Genomic DNA, 21,794 nt, shown 5'->3' on the forward strand with positions numbered 1-21,794 from the left:
GACACACTCCAGCCTCTGGTGCTCGTCACAGGGGAGAGGGAGAGTTTGCTGTATTGGCCAAGGCAGCTGCTTCACCAGAGCTCTCCTTTCTCCTCATTAAATTGGAGTTTGAAAAATAAAATGCAGCTCCTTGCTGCTCCCCACCTCCAGTCCTGCCTGCAGCATCCAAGAGTTCCCAGTGAAAGACTCAGGCTGAGAGCACCTGTACTCTGATGGGAACTTTTTAAAATTAAAATACCAAACCCCACAAACTGCCCCAGGAATCAGGGCCATGCTCAGCCATCTGGGGCACCAGGGGACCCAAACTCCTTGCTTGAGGTTGTGCTTGTCTCTGCCTCATCCTCCCAAGTGTTGTGAGTTAAGAAAGTTGTGAAATACAGTTCTGAGGCACAAAATGCATCTTTCAGCATCATGAGTCACAGAATGGTTTGGGCTGGAAGGGACCTTGCCATGGGCAGGGACACCTTCCACTGTCCCAGGTTGTTCCAAGCCCTGGCCAACCTGGCTTGGACACTTCCAGGGATGGGACATCCATGATGCAGCTTGGATGTGTCTGATCCTCTGTGGGAGCATTTCTGGCCACACAAGCTGTGCTGGCTGAGAAGGAGCTGCTCCAGCCATCAGCCCACCCCAGTGGCCTCTCTTACCTGGGCTTCTCAGCGAGGCACATTCTGCTTTGCAGCTGCTGGGTGGATTTGGGTGGTTTTCCTGCTTTGTCAAAAACCTGGGGATTCTCTCCTCCAAGGAGCAGGCAGTGTGGGGCTGGGCTGCTTCACCCCTCTCCATCTCTGGGAAGACCGGGAGTCATTCACACATTCCTAAATTCCACGTGCTCTGATTTTGCTCAGTGCATTCAGCCTTTCAGAGTGAGGTGTCCAGGCTGCCCCAGGCAGGGCTGGGGGTGGAAGGGAGAACACTCCCAAACTTTCCCACACCTTGACATCACCAAGCCTGGCATGGCTCAAGTGAAAACCTGGGAAATTAATTAAGGATCAACATCCTGACTTTCCCTTTGCTGTGAAAAGGGAAAACAACCTTCTGCTGTAAAAGCTTTTAACACCTGCAGGAAGTAGCTTTTGTGACAAGCTCTCCATTCAAAACCTCTGCAGGGCAGTGAACACCCCTGAGATATCAGGCTTGAATTGACCTCCCTTGGACACGCCTGTGCCTGGACACAGGTGCAAGGCAGTGACAGGGAGTGTGGAAAGAATATCCATTCATCCTTGAGTTTCTTCACCCATCACTTGCGGATTTGTCTTGCATAAGACCTTGGGACAACAAAATATAGAGAGGATTTTTTTAAATAGTGTTAATCAGATCCTTCTCCTCAGAAAGCTGTAGGACCACACTGGTTTACAGCTTTTCCCAGTTCCTCAGTGCAGGGAAGTCCCAGATCACAGGGGTACTTTGGAACACTTGTTTTTCCTTGGCTGGTGCCAGGGTGCAGCCTCTCCTCTGCCTGCCCCACGCGTGACTCCGCACCAGGAGCTGTTCATTAGTGGCTGACCTGTGGCTGGTTTTTCCTTTCGCAGCCTGCAGGCTGCAATAATAACTGCAAACATGAGAGCAGGCAGTTTTCTCTTGGCTAACCCTCTGTGCCTGTGTTTCTCTCACAGACAGCATGTTTGCAGAGACCATGACCACTGCCCGGCTCAGCACCGCCCGGCTCAGCACCTGCCTTCCCCAGAGCAACCACGACTCGGCCAACTTCAACAACAACGAGCTGGAGAACAACCAAGTGGTGGCCAAAATTGCAAACCTAAACCTAAGCCGGGTGCCAGGACTTGGGACTGACAATCACATCATCCCCTGCTGCCCCGGCCGGCGGCAGCACGCCCAGGGCGTCCCAGCCTTCCTGGACACCGACCTGCGCTTCCACCCCACCCGCGGCCCCGACGTCACCTTTTCCCAGGACAGGATGGTGGCCTGCACCAACTGGCAGGAGAGCAATAGGACTTTGGTGTTTTCTGACCGGCCTTTGCACATCGGGGAGAGCCTCTTTGTGGAAGTGGGACACCTGGGGCTGCCCTACTACGGGGCGCTCTCGTTCGGCATCACCTCCTGTGACCCGGGCACGTTGCGGACAAACGAGCTCCCGGCGGATCCAGACTTCCTGCTGGACCGCAAGGAGTACTGGGTGGTGTACCGGGCCTTCCCCGTGCTCAACAGCGGCGACATCCTCAGCTTCATGGTCCTGCCCAACGGGGAGGTGCACCACGGCGTCAACGGCGCCAGCCGCGGCATGCTCATGTGCGTGGACACCTCGCAGTCGCTCTGGGTGTTTTTTACAATCCACGGCGTGATCAACCAGCTCAAAATCCTGGGTAAGCGCAGCCGGCACAGCACCTGGCTGGGGGAGATTCCTGGGCCAGAGGCAGAGCTCTGGGTCTGCACTCAGAGTTCACCGATGTGAGGATGCAGCTCCTTGTGTTTGCAAACAGGAGGGATAAAACGTGGTGCCTGTCACAGAGATGTCACAGCCTCTGTGATTCCCCCAGGAAGGGAGGAGGCTTGAGAGATAAAACACGCAGCAGGCAGAGATGGCTGTGGGGGGCAGGTTTTTTCCAGTGGGTTTGTTTTTAGAAGGGATTCTTTATGAACAGGGATGGCTGTGGGGGGCAGCTGTTTTTCAGTGGGTTTGTTTTTAGAAGGGAATCTTTATAAACTCCCTATTCCAGCCAACAAGTATTAAACCTCTGCCTTGGTAAGAATGATGATTTCTGTGAGCACAGCTCTGGTTTAAGCACGGACAGTAATTGCTCTTGAAGCACTGCCACAGCTTGGAGATCAGCTGGCACTTCTGACCCATTGCTGGTGACCAGTTCCAGCCTTTCTCCTTTCCTCCTGTTGGGGATTCCATCAGAAAAGCAGATGTAAATGACTTTGTAGGGCAGGTTTTCTTCATCCAAAGCAGTGGCCTTTCCCAGCTGACAAGTGTGACAGCCACATCTGCAGCCCACTGCTGCTGGGGAGAGTGGGACTGTGGGGAAGTGGAAAGGCAAATATTGGATAATTCACCAAAGCTGAACAGACATCATACAAAGGCATAACGAGGTCCAGACCCTGGGGTCACATCCAAAACTTTGTCCTGTATCGTTACCAAGGGGCAGCAGTAACTCAGCAGGGCTGGACCTGCCCTGAAGCCCCTGCGCAGGGGGGTGGGAGCAGCTCAGCAGGCTGAGGGCCTTGGGGGTGTCCCCGTGTGGGCTCAGCTCTCTCCTGTGTCCCCAGGCACGGTGCAGTCCAGCCCAGTGACGGTGTCTCCCTCAGGATCCCCGGGCGGCTCCCAGTACGACAGCGACTCGGACGTGGCCTTCAGCGTCAACAGGTCCTCGTCAGCCTCCGAGTCCTCGCTGGGTAAGGACGGCCAGCCTCAGCCCCTGGGGGAGGGACACCTCTCTGCCAGGCCTGCAGGAGGAACGGGAATAAACCCCAGTGCTGGAAGGGATTTCATGGCCTGAAGGAGGGCTGTACCTTGGTTCTGTCAGCACCAGTGTGGCCAGCAGTGACTGGTCCCTGTGCTGGGCACTGCTGGGGCTGCACCTCCAATCTCGTGTCCAGTTCTGGGCCACTCGTGGCAAGAAGGACACGGAGGGGCTGGAGCGTGTCCAGGGAAGGGAATGGAGCTGGAAAAGGGGCTGGAGCCCCAGGAGGGGCTGAGGGAGCTGGAAAGGGGCTCAGCCTGGAGAAAAGGAGGCTCAGGGGGGACCTTCTGGCTCTGCACAACTCCTGACAGGAGGGGACAGTCGGGGGGATTTGGGATCTGCTCCAGGAACAGGGACAGGATGGGAGGAAACAGCATCTGGTTGCACCAGCACGGGGTTAATTTGAATATAAGGAATAATCTCTTTATGGAAAGGGTGGTCAGCTGTCCAACAAGCTGCCCAGGGAAGTGGTGGAATCACCCTCCCTACAAGTGTTCAAAAAATTATGGACGTGGCACCTGCCCCACGTGTAGAAAAGGGATGAGAGGCTCTGCCCAGAGCCTGCTGCTGGTTGGAACACACTGGGATTCATTTGGCCAAAGAACCGGTTGACAATTAAGGAAGGGAGAGCCTTAAAAACTGACTTAAGTGTGTGCACACAGCGTCAGCTCATCCAGACCTCATTCCCCCTCCTCTTTCGCAGTGACTGCCCCCAGCTCCCCTCTGAGCCCCCCCATCTCTCCTGTCTTCTCCCCTCCGGAGCCATCGAGCAGCAAGAACGGGGAGTGCACCGTGTGCTTCGACAGCGAGGTGGACACGGTGATCTACACCTGCGGACACATGTGCCTCTGCAACACCTGCGGTCTTAAGCTGAAGAAGCAGCTCAACGCCTGCTGCCCCATCTGCCGACGGGTCATCAAAGACGTGATTAAAATCTACCGCCCGTAGCGCCGCTAGCACCCCACGCCTTTCCGTCCCTGCTTCTGGGTGATCGTGCTGGTCAGTCGTTATCAAGTGGCTCGTTATCTGTGTTTCCTTATGTGACTGCTAGGGCACAATTCAGGGAGCAAAGCCGGGGGTGATGAGGGGCCTGTGGGCACTCGCTGGGACCAGAGCCAGCTGCGAATGAGAAATTTTCCTCTTTTTTTCCCCTCCTCCTGCTGCGGGGGAGGCTCGGGATGGGGAGGTTGTCACTTGGGCAGTGCCAGGTGCCACTGGGTGCCACTGACCCTAAAAGCCAACAGCTCTGGGCTGCTGCCAGGGGCTTGTGCTGTGGTGGGGCAAAACTGGGATGAGGCCAGCGGGAGAGTTCCCAGAGGACAGAACTGATCTGGAAACGTCCTGTAAGGAGAACTAGCTCAGGCCAGAGAGTGGCACAGCCAGGTTGTCACTTACTGGGGTTCCGTCCCCATGAACAGGCTCGTGGGGACATGGAGGAGCTGGTCTGCGCTTAGATAAAGCAGATTTTTCTTTCTGTGGCAGAACAGGGACTTGTAGCCGTGGAGGCTGCGAGCCAGGGAGCTGCCCTGGGGTAGCAGTGAGGAGCATGAGCCCACCCAGAGCCCGGGCAGCCCCTGCAGTGCTGGAGCTGCAAGGGCACCTCAGGCACTGCCCTGCTCCTTCCGAAGCCATAAACTGCAGCCTGTGGGCCACAGGGGTGCTGGGATGGGCACACTGCAGTCCTGGCTTGGGGTTCTGCAGTGATGGGGTTTGTCAGCTCCAGACACACCCCTGCACTTTGCTCTGCCCTCCTGGCAGGTGGCACAGCTGCTGGGCCACCCTGTCCTGGCTGTCACCTGTGCTAGACCTTCCCCTGCAGCCGGTGCCATGGCAGGGCTCAGCCTTCCTCCTGCCCCACCACGGGGATTTTTTGGAGGCTCTGGTGAGAAATTAATTTCTGACCCAGCCCCATCAGGCTCACCTTTATTTCTGCGGTCTGTATATGCTGATTTTACCTGTTCTTTCTCCAGCCTTTGCAGGTTTGCCAGCACAGCTCCCAGCTGCCTGCACGCTGGGTCTCAGCTGTAGGTGAGACCTTGCTGAGAAAAACAGGGACTATCTCATTTGGCTTTACTTAGCAGGGAAGAAAAAGGCTCTGAGGCTGAATTAGATGGTGGGAATTAAAAGGTAAATGGGGTTTGGGTGTAATGTCAGCTATGGACATCACCTGATTGTGCAGCACCGGGGCTGAGTAGGAGCTCAGCATCCTCCTCCCTGCTGCTCCAGCAGGAGCTGCCCTCCATCCTCTGCCCATTGCACAGCCCTGTCCTGTCCTTTAGTCCGAGCCTGGTCAGTTTGCAGCTGGTCCAGGCTCATAAAAAGGGGAAAAAATGAAATGGGAGGATGAGAGGAGCTGTGTCACTGCAGCTCGGTGACCGTGCACTACCAAGTGCGTAAGAACAGCTTTTCAGAAAGGTGCAATTACCACATTTTAGTCTGGAAAAAGGGAAAAATAGAATAATGACTCCTGTACATCTCAGGGCTTCTGGGCACGGAGGGAGCTGAGGGATGTCTGGCTATTCCCTCTCTCCTCCAAGGCTGTGTGGTGGCTTGGCTGTGCCAGGAGAGCTGGGTTTGGGTACTGGCCTGTGCCAGCCCCGTGCCAGCCCTGTGCCACGCTGCCATCGGGGAGGGCACACCCAGGGAGCAGCTCATCCTCCTCCTGCAGCGGGCTGTGCTCACAGGACACCCAGAAACCTTTTGTTTTCTTTCCTGGGAGAGCTGATGAACGTTTTTCTTTCCTGTATCACTGAGAGGCTGCAGTGGAGCGAGCCCTCTCCGCCACGGCCCTGCACGAGGGCCCAGCAGCTTTGCAGAGCCCTTTTGGGACACCTGGCTGTGCCACGGCTGTGCCACCACCCCCAGCAGAGCCACTGCACCTCTCACTCCCACCTTTCCCCGAGGAGGAGCCAGGGCATGTTCACTGCACCTGGAGCTTTTCTGGACCTCCACCCACAGGCTTTGCATTCCCAGGGATCTCCCAGCCCCACCATGGCAGCTCCAGGTCCTGCTGTGGGCACAGCATCAAGGGCACAGCGGTGCCAGGGTGTGTCAGCCCCTGCCTGGGCACTGCCAGCCGTGGGAAGCCTTTCCATGGGGAGCAAATCAAGGAATCCCCAGCCTGGCTCAGGTCTGGGCCATCCCCGGGGATCTGTCCCAGCTTCAGGGGTGCCCTTTGGTCACTGCCCACGGTGGCACCAGCAGGGCAGAGCCCCTTCCTCGGTGCCACCTCAGCAGGGTGGCTGCAGCCTGGGTGGATTTATTGTTTTTTGGTGTAGCTCTGTTTTGTATTTTTAAGCCAGCAAGGAGAAACACCAAATCCAGCCCAGGAGCTGTTCAGGACACATTGCAGAGGCTGAATTTTTGCTGTAGCAGCCAAAACCAGTTTGTAAGAAGGGGCAGCACCCAGTGAGGCCAGCAAGGGAACCGAGTGGGATGGGAAAGCAGTGGACCTGTGGCCCTGCCTATCCAAGAGCAACAGGAATTTTCCAAAATAGGCCTCAAAAAAAAAATTAAAAATATATATATATAAAGATTTCCAGGAAAAGGTAGCCTCTTACAGATTTCATTGTTAGTATTCGTATTGCTATTTTTTTTAAACAGTCCAATGATATATGATTTGTACAGAAGATCTGTTTGTGCCTTATAAGGGTGTCTGTGCACTTTTTATCCTTTTTAAAGCAACTTTTAAAAAGACAAAAAAAAAAAGATGGGGGAAAAAAACCAACACAGATCAATGGTAGTTTTATAGAATTTTGTGTTCACTGAGAATCCTGCTTTACATATATCTATAGATATCTATAGGTATCTATAGATATATGAGTGAAAAAGTGTTTATTTCCATGGATTTTCCCCTCCTCTCCTCCTTAACCTTTGTTTGAAAATTGAAGAATGAAAGGAAAAAAGGAAGAAAGGAAAGAGATGGGGGAACTCTTTTACCTCTCCCCCTTTCTGAGGCAGTTCCTCTCTTGTTGTTACCTTTATGATTCAATACTGTGACCTGTATTATCTTGTTGAAGCTGAATCAGATTTTGGACCTCTGTATTGGGCTTTTCAAGCAAATTTTTGGGGGGCCTGGGGAGGGAGGGCATCGCACGAGGGAGGGAGCTGCACCTCTACATGTCAGTGCTCTATAGTGTTCAGTGCTGTGTGTTTTCCTTTTGTCCATTTACCTGTTTTCCATGAATATAATTTGACTTGTTTATGAAACAAATAAACCTTTGGCTTGTACAGAGTGCTCTGGAGTGCTTCAAAGAGTTTGAGCTGGGGAGTGAACCAGCCTTGATATGATCCAGAGGGGCAGGGCCTTCCAAAATTAAAAAAAAAAGACACTTTACAAATCTTTCCTGAGCTTTGCTTTGCACTGGGAGTCAGTGCCCAGTGCTCACTCCCTCCATGGGCTGGGAGGCTTTGCTGCAAATTTAACCCTGCAAATCCTTGGAGGTTTGGGGGACAAGGGTGCATTTCAGGGCTGCAGCGGTGAAAGGGTTTAATGGCCCTCACAAAGAGCCCCAAATTTCTTATCCAATCTCAGGCAAGGCAGCTCCAGCCTGGGCCCCTCCTGTGCCCTGCTGGGGCTGTGGCAGACACAAGAGGAGGGCTGATTTTCTTTTTTTTTTCCTTTTCCTTTTCTCTTTTTTCCTTTTCCATTTCCTGTTTCCTTCCCCTTTTCCTTTTTTCTCTTCCCTTTCATTCCCCCTCCCCTTTTCCCTTTCTTCTTTCCTTTTCCCATTTCCTTTTCCTTTTTCCTTTTTGTATTTCCATTTCCCTTTTCCTTCATGTGGAGTGGAAAAATTCATCCACAACTCCACCCTGCCAGAGCCGAGTGTTCACACAAACCCCTCGCTCGCTCCAGGTGCTGAAGGAGCCTGACAATTCATGCCAAAATGCCTTTTTAGACACTCTGCTGCCTCCCTTTATCCCCAGAGCTGATCCCTGGCCACCCAGCACCCCCACAGCCCCTCAGGTCTGGCAATGCCTCCTTTTCTCTCTGCATTTCCCCCAAATCACCGAGCTCTGCTGGTTTGAGCTCATGGTACAAACCCCCACACTCCACTGCCCCGTTTGTTGGGATCTCAAGTTTGGGCACCAAGGAGCTGTCAGGGTCCCCATGAGGTCCACAGCTGCCAGGATGGACAGACAGACAGACAGACAGACAGACCCCAAACCAGCCCTGGACACGAGAGCAGCACCCCAGAATTCCACCAGCCATACACACGGGTTCACCTGGGTGCTTGAAACCAGTCAAGCAGTTTCTTTTTATTTCTTTAAAAAAAAAAGAAAATGAAAAAAAAAAACCCAAACCCCAACAAATAAAAAAAAAAATCCATCCCTTAAAGGTGAAGGTATAGACAGGGCATGGACACAGCTACATCTACCTTCTGCTGCCCCCCACCCACCCACAGTAATGGAGATCTATACACATTACATAATATAGAGACACAGGGACAAAGAAATGGGCTTTGGAGCCTGGCAGGAGCTGGGCACTGAGGGCTGATGCCCACCCAGCCCAGCCTGTCCCCAAATCCCAGCTCCTGTCCCCTCCTTGCCACAACCCCTGGTCTCAGGGCTGCTCTGGGAGGCTGGGCTGTGGCTGCTGGGGGCTGGCCCCGAGCATGGGGGGCTTTGGGCCACCCTCCTCCTCCTCACGAGGTAGGCAGGGAGGTGCAGGGAGGAGAGGCAGCCTGGCTCGGGGCACAAATCAGGCAGGGGACAAAGCCCTGGCAGCCCAGTGGCTGCTGGCATCTCCCCACAGCAGCTGGGCCAGCCCCTGGCACACAGGAGAAGGGTAAGGCTGCAGGGGTGGGCACCCCTGAGGGTGACCCCACCGGGGCACTCCCCCTTGGAAGCTCTTTGGGAAGGAGGGAGCGACCCTGCCCCGCGCTCAGCCAGCCAAATACAGTACTTGTGTCAGGAGAAGGGAGCACCACCAGTTCCGAGGCTCGGGCTGCGAGGGGAGAGCCAACAGCGAGGCCACACAGAGAGCACAGCCCTCTCTGAGGAGAGCCAGGGCACAGAGGTCACTGAGACACAGCTGGGATGAAAAGGCAAAGGCAGGGCAAGGACACGGTGCCTGGAAAAGGACACAGCCCTTGCAGCCTGTGTCAGGGGCAGGGAGGCAGGTCCAGCCCTTTCCAGAGGGAGCTGGACTGGGCTGTGGAGCAGCTCTGGCTTAACTCATCCTGTCCCCACTCCTCTGGGAAGAGGAAGGGATTGACTGGAGCCCGCTCAACCCACCAGCAGCTCTCCCGGGAGCACATCAACACCTCCCCAGGTGCCACGCAAGGAGCTTTGTTACTGCTCCGGGTTGCAAATGCGGCGCTTCCTGCCAGCTCAGGTGAGTCAGCCTGAGCAGGGGCTGATGTGCCACCGAGAAAACCGCAGGTGGGAGGGAATCAGCCACACACCAGCGTGCATGAGTTCCCATGGCTAAAAAAATGAATTTGGGGGCTTCTGGATATGCGGTTGGTCAGGGTTTCTATGAGATCAAACTGCCCCATTGCCCTCCCAGAATGATCCTGGCCAGAGGCACCGCTGTTTTCTTGTGTATGCAGACAGAGAGACCTTCAACTCCACATTCCCAGGGTGGAAAATATGGGAGAGAGAAGGAAGCGAGTATCTGGGGGAGTGGGGAATGCTCCTTCACTTCAGCCAGCCTCAGATTAGAGGGAAAGCTGTCATCATTTTCAGCAGCAAAACAACGTGGCTGCACTGCTCACACTTGCAATTAGACCAGAGAGGGCAACAGGGCTTGGTCAACACCAAACCTGACCCTGCCTTGGCAGGGGGCTGGACTGGACCATCTCCAGAGGCCCATTTCCAGCCCCAAGGATTCTGTGACTCTGTGAATCCCACAGAAATCCGGGTTTAAAGCTCTTCTGGAGAGAAATGTGGCCCTGAAGCTGCAAACAGCCAAGGACAGAAAGGAAGAAAGCAGCACTGGGGAACAACAGCTCATCCCTGCTCATCCTCCTGCTGGGATAAGCAGCACTGAGAGCAAGGTAGGAATGTCAGCATGGAAAAATCCTGGGCTCTGCTTGCCCAGAAGCCCCCCCAGGCCAACCTGGCCCGCAGGTGAGATGCAAGCACCTGGAGGACAGGCAGGTGGGGTGACCAACAGGGCAGGCAGCCCCTGAGCACCAGACACGCCTCGGAACTGGTGGTGATGAGGAGCTGAGCTCCCGTGGATTGCACTTGATCTTATCAGCACCGAGGGAAGGACCCGGCTCCGGCTGCTGCCCGCCAGCCCGGGGAGCTCGCTGGGTCCTGGGAAGGGCTGGTCCCCTCCTAGTCCAACGGGCAGGGCAGTCTGTGTGGGGAGCAGAGCAAAGCATCCCTTTTCCAGGGTTTTTGGGGGTCGTTCTGCTCCTCTGCGCCTTGCATAGAATTCCTCAGCTCTGGAAGCGAAACCCCTCTGATGTTTGGTTGCAGTACTGCAGGGGAGAAGCCTGAGAGCTGTCCTGGACCAGCACAGGCAGGACCTGTTAAATGAGGGTGTGTTTTTCACTGTTTGTTCGACCAGGAGAATGTTGAAGTTAACACTTGTCATCGTAGAGCAGGGAAGGACCAAGGGATGATCCCCGTGCAGGGGCACAGCCCTTAACCAGAGCTGCAGCAGCCCATTCTCAGCAATCATTCCTCCTTTTTGCCACATTCCCCGTGGCTCTGCTATGCCCCTGGACTAAGCAACGTGCCCTGCAGCACTTGACAGTGACCCTGAGCTTCAGGGAGAGACAAATCCTTCTGTGAATTCCTTCACTGGTACCATCCCACCTGGCAGCTGCTGGATTTCTCTCCAGTTCACCACAGAGGTGGCAAAATGTCCCTCAAGGTGCATCTCCCCAGCACAGAGACCCAGGGCAGCCAAGTCCTGTGGGGAATGTGAGGGGGAGGCTGGGTGGGAGCACAGGGATGGGAGAGAGGAGGAGGTCGGGCTGCTTCCTCCAGCTGCTGCCAAGAGCTCCAGCTGGGAGGCGTGGGATCTCAGTTATTCTCTTTTCTTCTAAAGTCAGCCTCACAGAGAACCATAAATTAATCTGCTCATTAAATACTCAGGTGAGAGACCAGGGAGCCTCCAGCCACGCAGGCCGAGGAGCGGCTACGGCTTCCTCCGCAGGTAATTGGAAGGGATCCAGCCCTCCCAGCACGGCCCCCCAGCCAGCACCTTGCAGAACCACCAGCCGCTGCTGTTCTTCTCACGAACCTCAAACAAAGTCCCCTCTCTGAAGCTGTTGGTCTCCTCGTCACCCTCAAAATCCGCCATGGCCACGTAGAGAGCTTCCCTGGAGACATCCGGGCTGCAGATGGGAGCCCTGTCCTTGGCCTCCCCCCTCTCCACGGGCTTGGAGACGACCTTTGGGTTTATGCTGCTTCTGCCTTTGGCTTCGTCTTGCAGGGAGGCGCAGAGGAAGGGCTTGGCTTTGGGAGGGACCAGCATGGGCCTCCCCGGGGCCGCAGAGGGCCTGGCCTCGGGGGGCTCCCGCGCCGGGGCCCGGGGCTCGGTGGGGACGGGGACAGCAGCCCCCATCTTCTTGGGAGGGGGTGGCCGGCGAGGGGGCACCACGGGGCGCTGCGGAGGGGCGTCCCTGCCGCAGGGGGGGTTGGCTGGGCCCAGGGGAGGTTTGGGCAGTGCCTCTTTGGGGGCACTGTCCGGCTTGGGCAGGGCTTTGCTCTCGGTGCCCGGCCGCTCCGGAAACCGCCCGCAAGCCTCTGGAGTGACCGCGGCGTTGCTGAAGGAGCCGTCCCCGGCGGTGGGGTCCTGCTCCGAGGGTCTCTCTGGGCACTTGGCAGGTCTCAGCTTGCTCCGCAGGCTGCAAATGTCCAGTCTGTCATCGGCCGGGGCTGGGTCGGCCCGGGGGCACGCAGCGGGCTTTGGTCTGATCTGAGGTCTTGACTTCAGGAACGGGTTCTGGGCCATGGGCTCAGGTTTGTCCTCCACAGGCTCAGCTTTTGGCTTGCTTGGCTTGACAATGGGCCGGAGGTTTGGCTTCTTCACCTCCTTGGCTGACACCTTGTGTCCGCATTCCAGTCCCATCTCGTTTTTCAGCTGGAACAGTTTGCCCTTCTCCGGCCTGAGCTCCGGCTTCTTGCCGTCCTTGGGGGCTGCCGACTGCTTGGGTGGGATCATGGGCAAGATCACGCCTGGGGGCTTGGGGGGAGGCCTCTGCCTCTCTAGTAGCTCTCCTTCTGATTTAATGATGGACTCCTTCCTGGGGGGAAGGCTGGGCTTCTCCTCCGTGTCACGGTCCGAGATCTCCTCGTAGCCCCCGGCCAAGGACAGGTCCCCGCTGTCGGGAGCCTCCTTCCCCTTCCAGTCCCTGCCCCACCTCCCGGTGCAGTCCATGCCGTTGGGAGGAGCCTCTGGCAGTGGCCGGCAGGGCCCTGTCCCCTCCTCGCTGGCACTGCCATCGGTGTCCCCGAGCCGCAGCTGGGCCATCTCGGTGGGAAGGGGAGCCAGGAAATTGGGCCTGGAGGCGTTGCTGGTCTTCTTGTACTTGTCAATGAAGGTGGCAGGGGCCCAGCCCTCCTTCTCCTCGATCTGGATGTACCACCAGCCACTCAGGTTCTTCTCAATAACCTGCCAGGGGGGAAAGGAGACCTCAGAGAGCCGCTCTGCACTCCGGGGTCTTGGAAACGATGGCAGGGTGACACAGAGCCTTGTGCTGCTCCTGCCAAAAGGCGTGGAATTCCAAGGGTGGCATCCTAAGGGAATCCCAGGGGTGCCATCCTAAGGGGAATCCCAGTGGTGCCATCCTAAGGGAATCCCAGGGGTGGCATCCTAAGGGGAATCCCAGGAGTGCCATCCTAAGGGAATCCCAGGGGTGGCATCCTAAGGGGAATCCCAGGGGTGCCATCCTAAGGGAATCCCAGGGGTGGCATCCTAAGGGGAATCCCAGGAGTGCCATCCTAAGGGGAATCCCAGGGGTGGCATCCTAAGGGGAATCCCAGGAGTGCCATCCTAAGGGGAATTCCAGGGGTGGCATCCTAAGGGGAATCCCAGGGGTGGCATCCTAAGGGGAATCCCAGGGGTGCCATCCTAAGGGGAATCCCAGGAGTGCCATCCTAAGGGGAATCCCAGGGGTGCCATCCTAAGGGGAATCCCAGGGGTGGCATCCTAAGGGGAATCCCAGGGGTGCCATCCTAAGGGGAATTCCAGGGGTGGCATCCTAAGGGGAATCCCAGGGGTGCCATCCTAAGGGGAATTCCAGGGGTGGCATCCTAAGGGGAATCCCAGGGGTGCCATCCTAAGGGAATCCCAGGGGTGCCATCCGAAGGGGAGGGGACCTGGTCCTGGCTGCCAGGGAAGGAGGAGGGCTGAGGGGGAGCTGCCGAGCTGTGTCTGTCCCTGCCAAGCTCCGGGGCTGGCGGTGGCCACAGCGTGGCACTGTTGGAGCAGTCAAGCAGCAGCGATGCCGTGAGGATCCCGCACTGCCCAGCCTCTCTGCAGCCCCAGGAGCCGGGCTGGGCCGGGCAGGGGCTGAGCGGGGCAGCCCTGGAGGAAAAATCCTCTTAGAGAGGCGCAAATATCATCTGCAGGCGGAGAAAGCAAAATCCCATCTGCAGAAGGGGTTCTGCCAGCAAAGAGGGTGTGCCAGGAATTTTGGAAGGGCTTTTAACTTTACACCTGGCCTAACTAAGAGGAAAAGCTCCCATGTCTAATCCCGTTTGTGGTATGGGTTTATTTTCCATTGCTCAAACAGAGCACTCACACTTTGGGGGACAGGAGACCACCAGGAACGGTGTGGGGCCAAAGTCTCTTGAGCTCCTACAGGTTTTTATCTCACTCTCAGAGCCTGGAATGTTAACAGAGACCAAACCATGCCTGGTTTGCACCCAGAGCACCATGGGGAGCAGATCTCCCTGGCCTGGAAGGGGAGCTCCTGCCAGAAACAGGTCCCAGGGCAATGGGAGCAGGAGCACTGTCCTGAAGTGGAGATGTGTGAAGGGAAGGGGAAAGTCTCACCTCTACTTTCATCCCTGCCTGGAAGCTGATGCCGTCAGGGATGGTGGTCTGGAAGTCAGCAATGGTGTAATACTCCTCTTCCACTTGGGGGGGGACGGGAGGCTTAGGCAGGTTCAAACCACGGGGCTGTGGCAGGGAAACAGCAAAGCCATCAGTGTGTTTGTACAGCAGGGGTGACACCACGTCCAGGCATGGGGACAAGATCCCAGCCAGGGACCAGAGCTCCCTGCAGGGCTCCCCTCCCTCCTCCTGTGCCAGCTGGCACTTACTATGGTGAGGTCTCGGCGAGGAGGTGGCCTCTGCCTCATCTTTGGTGACTCTGTGGAGGAAGAATTCCAGATGCTGTTGAGTTTCTGGTTTTTGAGAACGTGTTCACGAAAGACAAGTGAGAGACAAAAGATAAAGGCAAGGACTAAACCTGTCCCAGGGGAAAGGAACCCAAAGGAGGAACCCTTCAGCCCAGAACCCTGAGGGGCACAGGTCACCCAGGTCTCCAGGGTATCCCAGCTTTCAGATTCTCCTGGGAAGTGAAGCTGAGGTGACCACTTGAAATTACTTTGGCATTGCAGGACTGACCCAGAGGACATGGCCTGCAGAGGGGTTAAAATCACAGAATCCCAGAATCATGGAATTGCCTGGGTTTGAAGGCTCATCCAGTGCCACCCCTGCCATGTGCAGGGACACCTCCCACTGTCCCAGGCTGCTCCAAGCCCTGTCCAGCCTGGCCTTGGGCACTGCCAGGGATCCAGGGGCAGCCACAGCTGCTGTGGGCACCCTGTGCCAGGGCCTGCCCACCCTCACAGGGAACAATTCCTGCCCAATATCCCATCTAAACCTGCTCTCTGTCAGTTTAAGGCCATTCCCCCTTGTCCTGTAAAAGATCCCTCTCAGTCCCTCTGGCAGGCTCCCTTTCGGTGCCCCAGGTTCTGAGAGGAGAACATCTCCAGCTCTCCCTGCAGCCCGGGAGGGGATCCCCATCCATCTGCTGCCCCTCACAGGTCCCTGGGCAGCGCTGTCCCTGTGCCCACTGCCCCCCCAGACCTCCCTGCAGAACCCTGCAGGTCTCTGCCAGCTCACAGCCTCTTCTTTTGCTCAAAATCTGAGGGGAAGGCTGTTTGGAGCCCACATGATTCTGCCCAGCACTTAATTGTGGGAAACGGATTTGTAGAGAATTCTCAAAGCCTGACAGAAGGCTCGCCTAGTCTTGTGCATCTGTGTGCAAACTTTGAGATAAAGTATGGTGATTTAAAAAGGCATGGGATAGGACAGACATTGTTAAAAGAGAAATTGAACTAAAACAAGTTTCAAATGATGGTCTTGGAAACAGATCAGGTATTTTAGAGAAATAGAGCTATGAAAGATGTATTGTAGCAAGACCCATGTGTGGTATTTTAATGGATGATTGGTGTTAGAAGCATTAGCACTAACTGTGGCACTGTTAGCACTGTGTGGCAAAAGCTGACAGTCCAAAAAACACTTATCAAGGGTTGGAATTAGGAAATAGTTTGGATCTGATTGTGATGGTGTGAATTGTAACACCTGCACCATCTCACCCTTCTCAAGAGACTGAAAATGGAATAAAATCTTTGAAACCCCTCCCAGGAGCCCCGTGGCTGGGTCAGAACAGGGTTTTTGCAGCACTCACTGCGTCGGATGTCGGCGCCGGGCGGGGCACGGCTCTCCAGCCTGGCATCCCTCTGGGCCCCCGGCCCGTCCCTGTCCCTGTCCCTGTCCCTGTCCCTGCCGGCCGCCACCGCCTGCCGGGAGACGCCGTCCAGGTCCAGGGCGCTGCAGGGAGCCGAGCAGCCCGAGCCCGGCCGGGCGGGCAGCACATCCCCGTTGCCCTTCCTGAGGTAGGAGGCGGGCGCCCAGCCCTCCTGGCCCTGGTACCTGTGGGGACAAGGACAGCGGTGTCACTGCACGGTGTCACTGCACGGTGTCACTGCACGGTGTCACTGCACGGAGCCCTGCGCCTCGCCAGGGAGGGGCACAGAGCTCAGTACGGCTGAGGGCACGGCCAGCTCTGGGCAGCAGGAGCTTTCCAGGCTCTCCGTGGCACCAGCAGAGCTCCCTCATGACTGACGCTCCCACACGAGCTGGCCCCAGCCAGGGCCAAGGACTGGGAGTGTTGTGAAGCCCAGTTTGCACCTCAGCAATGGCACCAGTTCAGGAATGAAGAGCTCTGGCAGGGAAAGCAGAGGGAAAAACCAGAGCGCTGCTGCTGCTGGGATCAATGTACCTGGTCTTTGGAGAGAGCACAAGCCCTCTCCCTGCTGGCAGCCTGCATCCCTTCCCTGCTCTAAATCTGTTTAGGAGAGAAAGCAGCCCCGTGACCTGATTGAAAAACCACATCCACAGTGCCCCTGCCACGCCAGACACTCTCCCTGCCGGCTGGGCTGCAGCCACCTCCTTCAGAGGGCACCAGCTACTGAGCTTGTAATTGCTTTTGGAGCTCCTGTGGCAGCTCTCCTGTGCTTCAAACGTCAGTGGATGTGTTTCTGGGGCTGTGCTGCTGCCAGGAGCACAGGTTCAGTGTAAGGTCAAGGAAATTGCAGCGTGTGCTCCCACCCTGAGCAAGCCTGGCCGTTCGCTCGACCACAGAGAAGAGAAAATGAGCTTCCAGCAGAAAACAACCCTCAGGTCAGGCTGGGCTGGAGCCTTTGGCAGACAGCAGAGCTGGCGCAGAGCTGGCCATTCCCTGCAGCAGCCTCCAACCAGAGCCTGCCCTGGGACATTGGTGGGTTTTCCCATCAGCAGGATGTGACACCCCACTGCAGCTCTGACACCTCGGCACTGCTGGAGGACACAGCCACCTCCCAGCACAGGAAATCAGGGCATTCCAAAGATTTTCAACCAAAGCTGTGCTTCAACATCCAATTAGTCAGGATGGAGAGAAATGAGTTCTGCTACTCTGCCCTCCCCAGCTCACAGATTTGCCTTGGGACTGGACATCCCACAGCCCCAGCTGCAGAGCCTGGCACTGTTGGAGCCCCGGGCACTGAGAGTTCCAGGCTTTCTGTTCTGACCCTCAAGCAAACTCTGCATTGACCTGAGGCCGTGGAGAAGGCTCCCAAAATTGAGAGACAGCTCTGGGATTGTGGGTGTGCAGTTTGGATAGAAGTGTGTGATATCACAGGGTGCAAAACTCAGAGTTTAAGGGTTTAGAATACAGTAATGGATATAAAGCAAGGTGGAAGTTTTAGGGCAGAGGCCAGTCCTGCTTTTTCATCTTCTTCTCCATGGTCTGGGTGGTGTTTTGTAATTGGGTAGAAAATCCTCATTGCAGCCATGGATGTTTGGTTATTGGGTTAAAAGTAAAAATAATTTAGGTGTGATTTCATAATTGGACAGTTTATCCTTATAAGGCCTTGTAGGGAGAGAGATGGGGGCTCCATGTTTAGTTTGTCAGCCAGAAGTGCTGTAGCACTCACCGTGTGTGAGACTGTAACAGAGATAAGAATTAATAAAGACCTGAGTCTGAACAAGAAATACTCTCTGGAGCATTTAACCCCGACCCTGGCAAAAAGGAGATAAAACACACCATGGGACAGTACCTGATCTTCCACCAGCCCTCCAGGTTCTTCTGGATCACCACCACCACGGCCCCTTTGTCCAGGTTCATCTCATCCTGGTCTCTGGCAGTGTAGGGGTAAATAACCGTGTACTTCTCCTCTGTTGGGAAGAAAGCGCAGTTTCACCTGGAACTGTCTGATGGAAACCTGGCCTCAGCTGAAAAATCGCTGTGAAGTGCTTTATACAAATGATAATTCTTGTAATTCAGGTGCAAACACACAGAGACACACCACCATTCAAAGGGAAATGAATGGAATATAGTGGAATGTATTTGGAAATGTAAACTTTGTCGAGTTGCTCTGGCCCAAGAAGTTCTCTAAAACAGTTCCTCCTCTCCCTTAGGAATAAAGACTTCACAGCTGATCACAGAAGCTCTTCCATGCATCCACTTCAGCTCAACTTTCATTCTCAGAGTCTCTAAAGAGGAACTGTCCTCTGTAAGGGGAGAGAAATCCCACAGGCATGAGGGAGCAACCTCATGCTTAGGTGCCCTCAAACTGCTCTAGAGCAGCAGATCTGCAGGAACTGCACCATTTAACCCCCAGGACATTGGGCAAAGCCATGTGGGGAGCCTGGAGAAGAACCTGATGTCCTGTCCACCAGGACACGGGATGTTAAGCAGGGATGTGGATGTTCTTCCCTTCAGGAGGAAGGAGAACATCCTAAAAGCCATGCAGACATGTCAGACAAACGGGTCCATCCACCCTCCCCTCTGCCTCAGCTTCCTCTCTGGATCAAACACAGGGAAATCGCTGCCTGTGCTTAAGCAGTGCCACAGCACTGGAGGCCATCTGGGGAAAAATCTGCCTCCAAAATCCACCCCTCGGACATCCCTTTATCCCCACCAGGCAGCTTTCCTGGATTTGTCTTCTGGGAGTGGCCCAGCTCTGGAAGGGTCTGTTCTCCCCTCTCTCCATGCAGAGCAGACCAAGCAGAGAATGTCCTGTCACATCCAGCAAGAGCAAGGAGCTCTTCTGCTCCTGACCCCACCTCGAGGCACAAACCCCAGGGCTCAGGGTTACCCCAGGAACTCAGGCAGAAGCTTCAGGAACTCTGCTCGTGTGTGTGCTGGGGAAAAGCAGGAACTGCAGTTTCTGAGCCCGAAACAAAACACGAGCAGGAGCAGCTGAGAGAGGAGAGGGACGTGCACATGAGGGGCCTCAGGGAGGGCTGAGGAGCAGGGGTGGCACATGCACAGCAAACCAGCATGCACACAAGACTCCGAGCACAACACAGGAACAGCCAAGAAAGTCTCCGTGTGGTCCACCTTGACCCCATCCACCGGTGTACAAGTCCCCAAGAGTCCGGCGGCGGCCAAGGTGCCTGGGCAGAGACCAGTACCTCCATGGCACTGGGAGCAGCACGGCGGGGAAGCAGGAGAAGGACAAGAGAGGGCGTAAGGAGGTGGCACTGCAGGTCCAGGAGGGGACAGGGCTGGCACAGAGAGTGGCACAGAGACTCTGCTCACCTGGAGCCCTCCCCAGGCTGAACCCCCTCCACCTGCAGCTGCCCAGAGCAGGGGCTGAGGCAGCTCCTGCTCTGCCTGGGGCACACAGGGTCACTGGGAAGGATGTGTTACCCAGGGTTTGCTCCAGGGACAGGCTGGAGCCTTGCTATTCCCACACCGTGTTCTCTGTGCTCTGCACGTGTTGAGGTCACATGCATTGTCTTGGGCTTTGCTCCTCCTCCAGGGCAGGTAAAGCAGCTCCCTGGGCCGAAAGGAGGCACTGGGGTGAGCATTCCCTGGAGGTGGCACCTCTGTGGAGGGGCAGAAGGGCCAGTGGATACACCACCAGCATCCAGCTGTCCCAGCCCTGCTGCAGCACTGGGCAGGCAGGACCATTCCTGTGGGTTTGTCCCTTTTCCCAGGGTTTGTTCTTGGGTTTTTCCTCCCCCAGGCTCGTGCCCTGCCCCACTCAGGGAGGGTGATGCAGCAGGGGAAGCTGGGGCAGATGCCTCCAGCAGCTTCTTACCTTCATCAGGCTGCATTGAGAACTCATCCTGGACTCCATCCTGGGCCTCCAGGCAGGTGGCTGGCACCCAGCCCTGCTCCTCCAGCGTGCTCACAAACCACCAGCCTGAGGAGACAACAGCAGGAGGCTCAGCCAAGGGCTCACAGCAGCCAAAACCTCCCTCCCTCCCTCCAAACCACATCCCTGGGGGGCTGTGACCCCTTTCTTGCATCTCCGCGGGAAGCTGGGGTGACCCCAAAGCAACAGAGCCAAGCACAGGAGAACTGCAGCTGAGTGACATCTAAAAGTACAATTCCCTCCCCAGGAAAGGCAGGAGAGGCTCTGAGAGCTGAATGGCTCCAGCCACCGCGTTTGCTTTCGGATTTTTGTGCCCCTTCATGGTTCATTTTCCCTCAGTGTGGGTCAGCAAGCCTGGGCTAATTAGCAGAGATGAATGCCCTGTGTGTGAATCGATAGCTGAGTCCTGCTGTGCTCGCCTTCTTTACTTTTGTGGAAACAGCAGAACTGAAAAGCTACGAGCAAATGCAGGATTTAGAACATCATCTAGCCCAGCCAGCTCCAGAGGGGCCACAAGCAATTCTGGGCACCCCTGTGTGTCCAATCAAAACCAACGCTTGCTGCTGGTTATTAAAAGCACAATTTGTGTCTTTAGGGGGGGAAAATAAAGACTGAGTATTACCCTCAGAACCCCCCCAGTGAGTCATTTAGAAAGATAACTAGATTGTTGGGGAGGGAATCAGCTACCTGCATGGGAGGGAAAAGCAAGGCTGACCTTTGATAAATAAATGATTTTCCACAGCTTTTGAGCTGGCTGTGCTAATCGTTTCATTTGCTTCAGGGTGGCTTTTATGTCTCTCGTCCTCAAACAGAGCTGCTGGTGCAACTGATCCTCTGGGGACCAGCTCCCCAGAATGTCAGAATCTATTTTCATGGTTTCACTCCCCTCAACAAGCAACTTCTGTAAGCTTCAGGGAATCGATTCTCCACAAGCTCCAGAAGCTGGGTCCACGACATGGCTCAGTCCCTCGGCAGAGGTTAAGAGCAAGTTTAAGTTTTTAAGCAAGCGAAGAGCTCGGCTGCTGCCCACAGGAGCTGTGAATGCACCAAGGGGGCTTTCATGGCCACCATGAGTGTCCCTCTCTGTCACTAAAACCAGCCTGCCAAGCCCAGGGGTGGCTTTTGTCCTCAGGACACGTCAGCCAAGTTTTTCAGCACCAAGAAGCACAAAGTAGAGACTGGTGAAGGCGCTGAGCACAGGGGAAATCAGCCCTTGGAGACAGCCCTGAAGCCTGGACAACACTCACAGAGCAAAGCTGCTTCCTGCACACCCCACCTCAGCTCACCGTGCCCGTGGGATGCCCGGGGGCTGCTTGGCTTCAGGAGAACACTGACAGCTCCCGTGCAGCCCCAGAGCCCTGCACACTGACAGCACAGGAGTGCTCCCATGCAGCCCCAGAGCCCTGCATACTGACAGGACAGGAGTGCTCCTGTGCAGCCCCAGAGCCCTGCACACTGACAGCACAGGAGTGCTCCTGTGCAGCCCCAGAGCCCTGCACACTGACAGCTCCTGTGCAGCCCCAGAGCCCTGCACACTGACAGCTCCTGTGCAGCCCCAGAGCCCTGCACACTGACAGCTCCTGTGCAACCCCAGAGCCCTGCACACTGACAGCTCCTGTGCAGCCCCAGAGCCCTGCACACTGACAGCTCCCGTGCAGCTCCGGAGCCCTGCACACTGACAGCTCCTGTGCAGCCCCAGAGCCCTGCACACTGACAGCACAGGAGTGCTCCTGTGCAGCCCCAGAGCTCTGCACACTGACAGCTCCCATGCAGCCCCAGAGCCCTGCACACTGACAGCTCCTG

The 21,794-nt window shown here is 56.0% G+C and overlaps 2 protein-coding genes across 7 annotated transcripts in view; one reads left to right on the top strand and one right to left on the bottom strand.

Moving 5' to 3' along the window:
* The window catches only part of NEURL1B (neuralized E3 ubiquitin protein ligase 1B), a 122,079-nt gene extending 114,424 nt beyond the window's left edge, over positions 1-7,655 (top strand). For 3 of the 4 annotated variants that reach the window (XM_063413561.1, XM_063413562.1, XM_063413559.1), the window contains exons 3-5: positions 1,617-2,324; positions 3,232-3,357; positions 4,129-7,655. In XM_063413561.1, coding sequence (XP_063269631.1) covers positions 1,617-2,324; positions 3,232-3,357; positions 4,129-4,373 — 1,079 coding nt within the window. In that variant the 3' untranslated portion in view covers positions 4,374-7,655. The remainder of the gene's footprint in view (positions 1-1,616; positions 2,325-3,231; positions 3,358-4,128) is intronic. The other variant, XM_063413560.1, reaches the window with a different exon arrangement.
* SH3PXD2B (SH3 and PX domains 2B) overlaps positions 7,281-21,794 on the bottom strand; it is a 64,024-nt gene continuing 49,510 nt past the window's right edge. For all 3 annotated transcript variants that reach the window (XM_063413557.1, XM_063413556.1, XM_063413558.1), the window contains 6 exons: positions 19,935-20,039; positions 17,943-18,060; positions 16,034-16,278; positions 14,658-14,707; positions 14,389-14,514; positions 7,281-13,002 (listed from right to left, as the gene is read on the bottom strand). In XM_063413557.1, the coding sequence (XP_063269627.1) occupies positions 11,524-13,002; positions 14,389-14,514; positions 14,658-14,707; positions 16,034-16,278; positions 17,943-18,060; positions 19,935-20,039 (2,123 nt within the window). In that variant the 3' untranslated portion in view covers positions 7,281-11,523. The remainder of the gene's footprint in view (positions 13,003-14,388; positions 14,515-14,657; positions 14,708-16,033; positions 16,279-17,942; positions 18,061-19,934; positions 20,040-21,794) is intronic.

The sequence above is a fragment of the Prinia subflava genome, chromosome 16 (genome assembly GCF_021018805.1).
Source record: "Prinia subflava isolate CZ2003 ecotype Zambia chromosome 16, Cam_Psub_1.2, whole genome shotgun sequence".
Classification (NCBI taxonomy): domain Eukaryota; kingdom Metazoa; phylum Chordata; class Aves; order Passeriformes; family Cisticolidae; genus Prinia; species Prinia subflava.